Source organism: Cheilinus undulatus, linkage group 22 (assembly GCF_018320785.1).
Source record: "Cheilinus undulatus linkage group 22, ASM1832078v1, whole genome shotgun sequence".
Taxonomy (NCBI): Eukaryota; Metazoa; Chordata; class Actinopteri; order Labriformes; family Labridae; genus Cheilinus; species Cheilinus undulatus.
Window position 1 is genome coordinate 29,118,914 of NC_054886.1, and position 13,106 is coordinate 29,132,019.

At 37.7% G+C, this 13,106-nt stretch overlaps 1 protein-coding gene across 3 annotated transcripts in view; it reads left to right on the forward strand.

The window, feature by feature from the left end:
* col4a6 (collagen, type IV, alpha 6) overlaps positions 1-13,106 on the forward strand; it is a 184,942-nt gene that overhangs the window by 143,731 nt on the left and 28,105 nt on the right. For all 3 annotated transcript variants that reach the window (XM_041779395.1, XM_041779397.1, XM_041779398.1), the window contains exons 6-18: positions 481-525; positions 619-738; positions 832-894; positions 1,215-1,250; positions 1,360-1,422; positions 2,006-2,041; positions 2,181-2,222; positions 8,396-8,485; positions 11,244-11,297; positions 11,405-11,467; positions 12,461-12,505; positions 12,800-12,853; positions 12,984-13,053. In XM_041779395.1, coding sequence (XP_041635329.1) covers positions 481-525; positions 619-738; positions 832-894; positions 1,215-1,250; positions 1,360-1,422; positions 2,006-2,041; positions 2,181-2,222; positions 8,396-8,485; positions 11,244-11,297; positions 11,405-11,467; positions 12,461-12,505; positions 12,800-12,853; positions 12,984-13,053 — 781 coding nt within the window. The remainder of the gene's footprint in view (positions 1-480; positions 526-618; positions 739-831; positions 895-1,214; positions 1,251-1,359; positions 1,423-2,005; positions 2,042-2,180; positions 2,223-8,395; positions 8,486-11,243; positions 11,298-11,404; positions 11,468-12,460; positions 12,506-12,799; positions 12,854-12,983; positions 13,054-13,106) is intronic.

The window sequence follows — 13,106 nt, forward strand, 5'->3', positions numbered from 1 at the left end:
TCTTGGGCACTTCCTTGGAGGTCTTCCAGGCATGTCCAGTTGGGAGGGGGGGATCACTGGGTAGACCCAGAAATTACTGAAAGGAATATATATCCAGTCTGGCCTGGCAACACCTTGAATTCCTGAGTTCCTGCAAGAGGAACTGGAATATGTTGCTTTAACTTTTGTCATCATCCTCTCTATTTCTGTGTTTGCACACAGCCCTGTAGTCTCATGTTCTCACATGAACATTAAAGGGGCATTTCCCTATGCTAATTTAAAAAGTAAACATGCACAGGCTTCAAGCTTACAAGCACATGGCATTAATCATTTAAAGAATGCTGGTCTCTTTGAAACCGTCTTAAAAATACATTTAAGAAAAATCTAAAGGCGATATCGGTGAATGAGGCCTATCAACTGTCTCCAGCGATCACATTCACCACAAGGTGTGGCTGTTTAATCCGATTGCATCCGAACATTATGGATTGTTTCCTTTTGCAGGGACCGATGGGAGTGCCAGGGTTCCAAGGAAATGACGGAGTGCCTGTAAGTGAACTTGAAACACTAGCATGACCATGAGTTTCTAGTTATCAAAAATGAACATTCACATTCATTGATGCATGTTCTTGAACTTTTCAGGGTCACCCCGGTCAGGAAGGTGGCAGAGGACCTCCAGGACTGGACGGTTGTAATGGGACAAGAGGAGAACCTGGAGACTCCGGCTTTGGAATCGGAGTACCTGGAAGTCCTGGATATGCTGTGAGGACAAATATATCCTTTTGTCATCAGCTTGTATATTTTGGATGATGCAGAGTAAACAGATGATGCTGATGACGTGTTTTTCTCCATCAGGGACCTACTGGGCCAAAAGGTCAGAAAGGAGAGCCGCGATACGTCTCAGTGGACGGGTTTGGAGTAAGTCCTGTATTTCTAATGCAATATGTTGGAGAAAGAGGAGGCATCTAACACCAGGTTCTTCCAGTATTGCTCCGGCCTAGTATATTTACTGGCTCTGGATCTGTCTACAGGATTTATCACATTTGATCCATAAGGAGTTTTGCAGAAATTCTGCAGTAAAATTGAGAGCAGTTAATATTTTAACTTCAGCCTAATGTCTATAGTGTTCATTGAAAGTTTGTCCTCCAAAACAAATTCCAACTGCTTGTATTTATCCAAATAAAAAATAATGATGTGATGAAGTTGCTTACTTTTTATCCTTTCCCTCCGAAATTCAGAGTATTCCAGGATCCCCAGGACAATCAGGCCAACCTGTAAGTTTTTTTTTTCTGGATAATTGTCTAAAATCCACAGCACTTAGAAGTGTTTAACTCCTGTATATTCCTTTGTAAAATACTGAGAGGTAATCTTCTTTCTCTGCAGGGTATCAGAGGTCCTGAAGGTCCGTCTGGTTTCCCTGGTCCAAGGGGCCCCGATGGTTATCCTGTATGTAATCTCATTTCTACAGTCATCTTGAATTCATGTAAAATTTCATTTCAAAGGTTTTTGAAGTCATTTTATATACAAAGGACGAAATTGGAAGCGTATGCACTGTTTCTATTTCTCTCCTACCTGTTGGGATGTTGGCATGTAGCTGCTTGCCTGCAATGTAAACACAGCTGCGTCAGTGCCAATGCCAAAAGTGCCAAAAACATCATAGCAAAATCTAAGTCTAGAAGCTTGTTTTGTGACGTTCTTATTTAAACAGCTATGCAGTTGTTCCAGTGAGGTATGCAGTATTACGCACAGCCTGTGTGTAAATCTGTAAGTCTCCACCAGGTCAAATACTTTGATATGAACGGTCGTTGGCCCCACTGTGTGATCTTCCATTTTCTTTTATCACTTCCAAAAAAGCACAAAAACAAGATTAAAGGTTATAAAAGCAACATTCCATGTTTGTCCATTCATTGATTAATCACATTTGATTTTTATAAATGCACTCATTTGTTATTTTATTCAACTGTCAATATTTGGTCAGATTTATTTTTCTTATCTGTGAAATTAAATGTTACTCTGTTTTGATTTTTAGGGCCCACCTGGTCCTCCCGGTCTCCCAGGGCCTATGGTAAGTTAAAAAGAGATATCACTGGCTTATACTCTAAGATGAGGCAATAAACAAAAGTTGTACATGAATAATGCTTCTGTTTTGGTATGTATTTTGCCTTTGTTTCTCCAAATGCGTTTCTGTTAACTCTTGTTTTTAGGGGAGTCGTAGTGACGGATACGAAGGAGAGAAAGGAGACAAGGTATGATCTCTTACCTGTAGAGCTCATGTAGAGATGAACAGAAACGTTTTTATTTTTTAATCTGAAGAGCCACCTTCTATAGATTGCTGTTTCTCTTGTGTGAGAGACGTGTTGCATTAGTTTTACTCTGCTTTAGTTGTAGAACATTATGGTTTATACGTTTCTTAAACATTAGCTGCAGTCGTGCACATTACAACAGCAGGCATAGAGTGCTCTACCTGGGTCCTAGGCATGTGTTTGTATGAGTCTGCATGCATTCATCCATGTTTGTTTGCATGCCTCCTTAAATGTCTTGTTTTTTGAATGAATTGATTGGACATTATTCTGTGCTTGACAAATCTGACTAGTGGTGGTTTGGCAACTTTCACCTCTTCTGTCCAACACATTAATCTACCCATCCTTCCCTCTGTAACCCCACCCCATCCCTGCATCCTTTCACTTTCTTCCTCGTCTCTTCACCCCAGATTGACACAACTACTGAAATGTTTATTGCATCTGTTTCCTGTATGATAAAAAGATCACATGAAGCCCTGCCTGATTCAGTCTGGTTTGTTCTTTTAAATGATCTGTGATGCCACTTAGACAACTCACAATCTCACACAGATTCAGATTCATTTACACTTGAATAGTTTTATTCAACTTTTGTCCATCATATTACATTGATTTGATAAGGATGGTATAAATTTGCTATGGAAGAGTATAAGGGTCAGGCTTTAAAAATGGAAAAAGTTTTTTTTTTCCTTAATGCACTGAGAGAAAAGCCCAAATGATGGGAATAAATTGAAAATGCCAAGTAAAAAACTCTGCAGGTCAAACTTGCATAAGTCTCAATAGTTAGGCTTTCACTCTAGATTTCTCAACATTTCCATTTTTTCTCAGAAATGTTTTTTTTTTCTTTTTTTTACATTTCAACTATATACTCAACATTTTAACTTTTTTTGTACTTTTTCAGCTTTGTTCCTTTTTTCCTCAACAATTACACTTCTGTCTTTACATCTCAATTTTCTCTCAACATTTCCACCTTTTTTCCCCAACATTATAAGCTTAATTTTTTTTTTCTGTCATCATCTTCACTTTGTCCCAGTAGTTTTTCTGTTTCTAAACACTTTCTCTCCGTAGTTTTAACTTTTTGGATCAACATTTCAGATTTTACAGAATGCCTTTTTCTAAAAATTTAATCTTTGCTCAATTTTTCACTTTTTTTCTTAGTGTTTTGACTTTTTTTTCTCTTTTTTTTTCTTTTTTCAAACATTTACTTAATGGATTAACTTCTTTAGTAATATTACAACTATTGGTAGTTTTCAGTTTTTTTCAAAGTTTCTACATTTATATTTTTCCTCTGAACATCTGTACTTTCTCTCAATGTTTCAACTTTTTCTGCAGCATTAAACCCTTTTTTCTTGATTTTCCCAGAAGTTTTTTTCTGCTCTCAACATTTCAACTTTCTGTCAGTAGTTCATCTTTTTTTTTTAACTTTTTAACTTTTTCAGTAGTAACATTTTTCTCAACATTTGGACTTTTTCCCCTTTAAAGTTTCAACTCTCTTCTTGACATTTCAAATGTATTTTGAAAATTTTTTCAAGCGACTAATTTTTTCAGTGTTTCACTCAACATTGTAAATTTTTTGTACATTTCAACTCTAAACAGTTGACTTTCACCGTTTTCAACATTTCTTTCCAGAGTTTCAACTTTTTTCATTGATAATGAAATATTTTGCTCAACATTTCAGTTTTTTGGCATTTTGACTATTTTCTCATTTTTTCAACCTTTTTTTCTGAAAATGTTACTTTTTCAATACATTTAAACATTTCAAATTTTAATTATCAGTTTGCATTTTTTTCACCTTTTTTCAACCTGTTATAAACATCAAACTTTTTTCTCGACGTTCTGACTATTTTCAACAATTTTATGATGATTTGAGCATTATTTTAAGTTTTTCCCCTCATAATTTCAACCTTTTCCCAACTTTTCAGCTTTATTTTCCCAAAATTTAAAGTTACCCAACATTTTGACATTTTTCTCAACATTTTAACTTTTTTTGACAGTATTTTTCCCCTCTCATAACATGCCCTGTTCTTTCCTATTTCTCAACATTTTTTCATCTCTTTTTAAAAAAAAACATTTTTCTCAACATTTTAAACTTATTTTTAAAATTGTCTCAATGTCTCAACTTATTTCATTAAAAACTTTTTATCCAACATTTTATCACTTTACCCATATTTGAGTGTTTCTTCTGCATTTCTTTTAGACTTTAATTTTCACATAATTTCAACTTGTTATCTCAACTTTCAAATTTAGAGTTTCCCAACATTTTGACTTTTCTCAACATTTTAACTTTTTCTACTTTTTCTACTTATACTCATCTCTCATTTTTCTTTCTCATAGATCAACAATTTTCCTAATTTACTTTTCGCCATTTCAACTTTTTCCTGAAAATTCAATCTTTGTTCTCTCAACATTTCAATGCTTGTCTTAAGACTCAAAAATTGTTGACATTTTAACCTTTTTTAACACTTCTTTCTTAACATATTGTCTCTACGTAACATTTCAACCTTTTCCATCATCAGTTTGAATTCTTTATTGGAATTTAAACTTTTTCTCTCTACATTTTTACTTTTTATTAAGGTGGATATTGACAATTAAAATCTGCCCTTCACATTTTTTCATGTTTGACCACAATACTTCTTAACTCTCAGATTCAGAATTGACTTAAATATTTTTTGTAAGTTGTCTAGTGGCATCACTTGTTTCCATTACTGTTAAATGACAGTTCAGAGATCTTAATTGAAGATTTTACACCTAAATTGGATCAAAAGTTGAATCATACATGTCCCGATCAGGTTTTGTTTCATCATTACCTGACTATGCATTGTATGGTGGCACTAAATATGAATACAATAAAAAACAACCTTGATTTAGTCGTCAGTGTCATTCCTCTCTGAGCTGTCATGCTGGAGGATGATCCGTGGATTGTAACTTGGTGCTGGAATCACTCGCTCCTATACTTCTCACATTGCACAATGTCACCCTTTTCACTGCATCCGGGCACCTGGTGGTGAACTCTGGGATTAATTTTTGCCTGCTCTTTTGACTCCTAAACCCCCATCCACCAACCCATCTCATTTAAGCAATCACACCACAGTACTAACAGTCATTTCCTTACACACTGCATGCATGCCAAATTATTATGCTCAGCCAAAACCTTCAAAGACTAAACACAAAGATTCAGGGTTTGTCCAAGTATGGGAACAGCTGGATTTACTTGTAGCCTGTTTTAATTCATTCCTCTCTGGAAATTATGTGAGGTACTGGTGGTTCTCTTTACTTTGAAATCTCAAATTAATGTTCAACTGTTTAATAAGAAACTGAAGATAAAGTATTAATTAGCTCTCACTTCATCTTTCTTATTTTTGTCCTTATTTTTTCTCTTACTTCTTTATGGTATGTTTTCACATTTTTTTTCCCCTCCTTTTCATTATTCAAATTTCTTATCGCATCTTTTAACATTAAAGTTAGATGTTAAGGACAATGCAACTGATATTACAAGCCTACAAGTACATTAAAAATACAGTTGGTTAGGGGTTAGAAGAGAACAAGCAATCTTCTGGTATCATTGCCACCTAGATTTGGTGTTCCGATATGTTAACAACTTGAACTCTAAGCTCTTCCTGTTCAAACTTCACAATAAGACTCGACAACTTCGCAAGTTTTAATTTTCTGGCCATATCAGATGCAAATGAATTCACTTCTTTATAGCTCCACATTTGATCATTTTTATTGCTTAATCAATTTATTTCCACTACTTAAAACTTTGACAAAAACGAAAAAATATTTAATATTGAGTATTTTCAACTCGTTCAGTTTACAGCATAGACTAAACAAAACTGTTTCTTCTTCATTTGTACCCGAGAGCCAAAACTCTGCCATTTTGCCACTACAAACAGCATCAGATTTGGCGATCTTTTCCCCATAAGGTGACAGAGATAGTAGTGAGAGAGTAAGCATTTCCCAGTTTAAAAAAAAAAGAGCAAAATGAAGCATGTTTTAGCTTCCAAATGAAACATATGCCAAAGGAAGCACTTTGTTGTCATTATGAACACAGAGCTGAGAAAAACAAACCCAAAGGGATTTTGACTTCACTTTATTTTATGGAAATCATTTCTCAAGTGTATTTATTAAAGGTATGCAATGCTTAACAAATTATTAGACCACCCTAACCCTAACCAAAGTAAGGTTTATGCCACAGCTGCCCTAAAATAACAGCATTGGTAATTACCAAAATCATTTTTATGTTTCTACAATGGTTAATACACCAATATGTAGAAGCTCCTTAACCCAAATGATATTTTTAATGCTAAAATGTAATTATTATTGTTATCCATGAATTTTCAAATTTACTGATTTACAAAAAAACTGAAAAAATAGTAAAACACATTATTGTTTCTTGATTAATATGTCAAATTATAGTTATTTTACTTGCTTTCCTGAACAGAAAAATGAGTTTTAGTGGTCGAATGTTATGCTTGATTAATTTCTGACTTCTCAGAGAAGCCCAGTGAGCCAGCTCAAATTTAGGTGAATTCAGTTTGAAATCCCTCATTCCTGTTCAAAATGGTAAAACGTGGAGAGCTCACTGAAAATGAAAGAGTCTGCAATAAAGCGCTTCATGATGCTGGATGGTCTCTGAGACAAATATGACAGGTGGTCTAATAAATTTGTTAAGCACTGTATATCTTATGTCTGCCACATTAATGTTTACACTGTAATATATTTTACATCTACGGTGCTACATAACAAAAAAAAAAAATCTCTATCAATCAGATGTTGTAAAATGATTTTTTTTTAATTAAGATCAGGCCTGATCACAGATATCAAATGTTATTAATATCCTGAAAAATTAACCACTTTAATGCCATTTTAAGTGCAAAAACTCTGATGTTTGTAATGTAAAAAAAAAAAAAACACAAAAAAATGTTGGGTTTTTTGTATTGTGTGCAAATTGAATTTCCTTGCAGGGTAATTATTACAGCTTTGAATTTTTTAGCGTGTGACAGCTTAGATTTCTATGCATTATCATTTCTTTGAATTTTAAGATTTGAAATATTGTAATGCTCACCACATACCTGGCTACGATAAATAACTAAAAATTCACATTTAAAAAAAACTTCACTTTTTGCATTTTTTAAGTCAAGATCAGACCTGATCATAAATATCAAATATTGATTAATTCTTACAAATTTTAGAGTCAGTTTTAGTGTAAACTCCTTGATGTTTTTCATGTTGAAAATAAGAAGTTAAAAAAATTGAATGCTACATGCAAAGTGGCAAACAGCTTTGATTTTTATGCCTTTTTGCTGTTTTAAGATTTTGCTCAATTTGTACAATATTGCCCCCCATAAGAAACCAATTAAAAGCATAAAATATATCCCCTCATGCCAAATATTGGGAAATGGCTAATATTTGGGGAAACAGGGAAACTGCAAATTTGAAACAATGACTTTAGAATTAAAGCCTTATCTCGTTAAAAGTTTTTGTTTTTGTTGTTGTTGTTTTGTTTTTTATGGCATGGGTTGATGGATCAAAAATTATAGTTTTAATGTGTATAAATGGGGCATTTCTGGTCAGGAATACATTGAATGTATAAAAAAAATGAACAGAGCTCAATTACCCGTTCCAGGTTCTAATATAAAAGTCTCAAAATTCTACTGAAAAAAAACATGCCCTCCAAAATGTATGTTTTTAGCATTAATGCAGCCAAAATAATCATTAAAGAACAAAAAAATAACCTAAAAGTTGTTAAATGCCTTATATTCTCTCTATGGGTTAGGCTTTGTACCATAAAGAATACTCAACAAAATCCCAATAATAGAACTTAAAGCCATGTGAGATCGTGTGGTTAAAAGCTTTCCCATAAGATGCATGGCCTCTGAGCTCCTTGGTCACGTTCAGCTTGAGTCTACACATTTTTGGCCAGTCAGACTATTTATGTATTTTTCTATCAGCTCCTTGCTTCTTTTTCCATACGTTTTTCTTTTGCTACTCCTTTCTCCTCCTTCTCTTCTTCCACTTATTCATTCCCCATTAAGGCCTTCATTCCCCTTCCCTTTTCTCATTTGCTCCTCCCCCAACCAAATGATTGGCTAATGCTGTGTTATGTGTATTTCGGACTCCAGGGCGACGTGGGTCTTCCTGGACCCAGTGGTACTCCCGGCGACGGGTCGTTAACAAGCGAACAAACTCTCACTATCTACAAAGGAGATAAGGTAACACTGCAAGGGAAGGCTAGGAGCAGTGACAACACACACTCTCATACACACAATCACACGGATGTGGTGGGGTCTCAATTTAAAAGTGACTAAAAAGGTCAGCAGGCCATTTTGATACTAGACACTGGAAGTGAAAATAGGTGGAGGAGCAGTGCTTGCAGCAAACTTTACAGCCATGGGGAGGAGGACTGGTTGGCGCAGAAAGTGAGGAGTCAGAGGAGGAGGAAACTTTGGGTAGAACTGGATGAGGTTGGTCCAACAGAACGTCAGTCCAAGAAATTTCCTCAGGCACTGGCTCTCAGGGGGCAGAACTAAAGCTTTCACTTCACTTAATTTCATTGTAGTCTTGGTCCAAGGTACAGGTCTTTAACGGTTAAGCTGTTGATCTTGAAAGTCCAGGCTTAATGGCATCCTTTGACCAAGAAATCCAAACTCACCTTAGGTTGTGCAACTTGCAACATAATTTTTCTACCTTCCGCGGTAAGAGGAACTACTCCATTACTTACACTGGATCTCAGTTTGGGCCAACTGTATTGTGGAGCATAAAACTCTCTGACCTCCAGTAATGCATACTAATATCATCTGCCTTCAAAAAACATATCTTCTAACCAGTTGTAGCCTTGGGTTCACAACAGCGGTTCTTCGCCTTCTGCCAACATAGACTGACTCCTTTAGAAGCCTGAGCCAATGAAATTCACCCCAAAACCAGCCTGTCATCATCAACCCAAAATTTCCTAGCTCCTCTCCTCACCTGGGACAACAGCCCTGCCAAGTTCAAACTAAGCCGTCCTCCAGTCAACGGTTTCCCATCTTGTCTGTTCCCCCAAAACTCTTCCATCCACTGGCTTTCCACCGTACCTTGTTCCGCCTTTTCCCCGACGTCCAGTGACAAGTGTAAACAGTTCTTTCTTCCTCGATTACGTAATCCAGGGCGATGTGGGCTTGCCAGGTGACCCCGGACAACCAATGGTCAATGGTGTAGTGGAGTTTATGGGTTTTCCCAAAGGAGACAAAGGAATGCAGGTGTGTTGGAAAATGCAACTCCTCTAATAGTTCAAATGCAGAGCAGGAAGGCCAACAATATGATGCAGAACCTAAAGGCATCCTAAGTTTTCTCTGGTTGTTGCTTACTTTGAGCATCACATTGGTGGTATTCCAACACTTTGCCAAGTAACTCCAAAATCTGGATACATGACAGTACTTCTTCTCGAAATTCCAGTGGCCCTAAATATGTCCCAGGATTCCCTGATTGGATCAAAAAAAGTGGCATATTTAGAGTATTCCTGGTAAATAGGATAGAGGGAGTAAATGAAATCTGAGGTGGAAATTAGTTGCTGCCCCACATTGTAAAGTTCTGGATCTTGAAAACTGCTGATGGTAGGTACCGTGTCAACAGTAGTGTCGATGTTGCATCAGGTGCAGAAATAGCAAAGTTGCAAACCTCTTGATTCCACACTCTGTCCAACGGGTGGTTGGGCTTGTTGGGCAACTGCTGCCTAATGTTGAAGAGAGCTAATGAAGACTGCTCTACATATCTGATTAGGGTGACTTCTACTCAAACCCTTGTCTTATGGCGCTAGCTCGGTTCTCTGACCAAAAATACAAGGTAGTACCAGTTTGCTTATTGAGTTATGTCCAACAAGAGGTTGGGCTTGCTGGGCATCTGCTCTCTACTGTTGAAGAGAGCCGGTCAAGACTGCTGTAGGTATCTGATTAGGGTCATTTGGACCTTTGTCTGATTTCATGAGCTTGGGTTTCTGATGAAAGGAACAAGGTAGTAGTACCAATTTGCCAGTTGAGTTTGTCGACAGCAAGAGATAGAACAGTCCGATTAAGCTTGCAGTAAAGCAATTGGTCCCTAAGTGACAGTGTCAGGGCTGTGGTGATAGGATGACTTCCTATTTCCCACCTTTTGTAAGGAGATGTCTCACAAGGCTTATCTGTCAGGGTAGATAGATGAAGAACACTTGGAAAGCCAAGGAATCTCCAAGAATAGCCAAGAAACTGTGCTAAGTGTGAGGAGGATCTTGAAAATCATGTTTGGCATACTTCCATCTTGACTCAAATGTGAAAAGCAGAAGGAAACTGATGGCTAGATAGGTTTCTGATACCACTTCAGTTAGGTTCAGAACAAGGTGGTGGAACCAAGTGAAAACTGTCCCCAGAGTGGTTTCGCTCATCTCTTAACACAAAGGCAAGAGATGGGATATCTTGATAAGGCTTTGAGTGAAGCAGTTGGTCTGTGAGTGCCAGAATTTGGGCCGTGGTGACAAGGATGACTCCCCAGTAACCCCTTTTGGAAGGACATCACAAGGACGATATGTCAGGGCAGATGCTCTGGAGGGACTACACATCATACCTGCCTGGAAACACCAAGGTATCCCCAAGAATAGCCAAAAAGCTGTTCTGAGGATGTTGAATACTGTGTTCAGTTTTAGGTTTAGGACTGTTTGAGAGTGGAATTCAATAGGAAAGGCCTATTGTGAATGTCAAAGGCAGCAGGCTACCCTCACTATACTACCCATAGAGATGGAAAGATACCAAATTATCCACCCTTTGCTTGATTCCAAATCCTCCACCATTTTGCCTGTCTTTATTGTTGGCGTGACTGACGGAGGTAAGTTTAAATGCAAAGAATTAAAAGGGCAATCCAAAAATAGGTACAGTCTATTCACTGAATGATCATTGTTACTTTTTATCCTTGTAAAAGTATGCTGCCCTTCCTACAACCTTCTTTTTCCTTGTTTTCTGAAAGGGTGAACCTGGCCCAAAGGGCTTTAGAGGATTTCCCGGTAGTCCTGGTAGACCTGTAAGTATTCCTTTTTGACTTTAGAGAATTATAAATCTTATCGAAACATCCAAAAGAGAATCTGGGAAATAAATTTCCTATAAAACCTTTCTTGTACATTTTTTCAGGGACCTTTTGGCTATCGTGGAGAACCTGGAGAGAAGGGCATTCCCGGATACCCTGGTGGAAGAGTAAGCCCAAACAGACTGCTGTACTCTAGACAAGAACTAAAAAGAAACAAGATTAGGGCATTTTGTTTAGTGAACCCTTACCCATCAACATTGTGGCAATGCTTTCCAACTATTAAAGAGGGGGTATTATACTTTCCAGATTTTTAAAACATAAATATAAAGTCACAACTTTGGGTGTCCATACTTCACGTATGCAAATTTTCAAACCACAAGATAAACGTATGTGGCAGTAATCTTGGAATTAGCGGGAACTGATGAAAACGGTTCGTTGGGAATCTCTCCGAGATCTTCCCGAGATGAGATTTCAATGGAGCAAACTGATGAGGTCATCACAATAGGATCTCCTGACTGGTTCGCCCATGATGCCGGGAAAGCGGAACAGAGCGCCCCCACAAGGCCTTTTAGCCATTTAGTAACACAGTAATTTAACACTTACCAAACACATACATCCTGATCTATCCTTCGCTACTGCTGGTTTTCTTCCCCCTCTCCAAACTATCAGGGTCAGAGTCCGGGTCTAACACGTACGGATGTATATCAAAATTCGCCATATTTTACTCAGTCGGACCGGTTCATTCAAAGTTTCCAAGCACGTAAACATGGCCACATTGGAGGGGGCGGGCACAAAACATTGAGTCCTGCCCCTGGCCAGCCTCCGGAAAAATCGGCTAATCGGAGGAAAGCATGTCTGTGGAGGGGGGTGGGTGTTAAAGAGACAGCAGCGAAAATGAAGTGTTTCAGACGGAGGTTAAAATAAGATTTTTCAGGACGCCAGTGTGAGAAACATGAGGAGTTTTTTTGAGCTGTGAACCATGTGAAGCTGCTACGTGGGTATCAGAGAGATGGTGTAAAGCCTTGAAAAAGGCATAATACCCCCTCTTTAAGATTATAGCCTTGTTTGTGCATGTACTGTCGATCATCCACTCTTCCTTCGAGATTAAATAGGTCTCTTACCTTTCTTTTACCTCTTCCTTTGTGGCAATGTCTTCCCAGGGCCTTCCTGGTTTTAATGGAGCTCCAGGTGTTCCAGGACAACAGGTAGGTTGATAATGTGGTTCCCATGCATACCCTTGTCAGATCAAATCATAGGGTGGAAGTCATCAGACATGGCTCAAACTGATAACTGTAATAGTTCAAGTTTGGGGGGGATCCTTCACACTGCTCCTTGAGGTTTAGTAAGTTATGAGGAACTTAGGTACAGTACCTCTCTGGGCGTAGGCATCTTGCCCTAAACCCTCCCTAAAATGCCACCTGGTTCCTCTTTGGTATATTTTGACACAGCAGCTTAAACTACAATTTTTACAATTAGTTCAAACTTTTTCCTCCAAACAGGGATTACGAGGTACCCCAGGATACTCAGGCCAACCAGGATACATCGGACCCAAGGTAAATAGAAGTGAATGACTGCACTTTTTGGCCTTAGTCTTGATTTGTAGAGTTTCACAGGAGATATATTTCTGTTTCCCTACAAGCTGACTACATACAAAATAATAAGTGTACTGTATGGCACCTTTAGGGAGACCAGGGAGATCAAGGACCACCAGGACCTCCTGCTTACATTAGTGATTATGGCTCTTCGGTTCAAGGTAATATAATCTAACTACATAAAAACACATCAGTAGATCAATCATGACTCAGC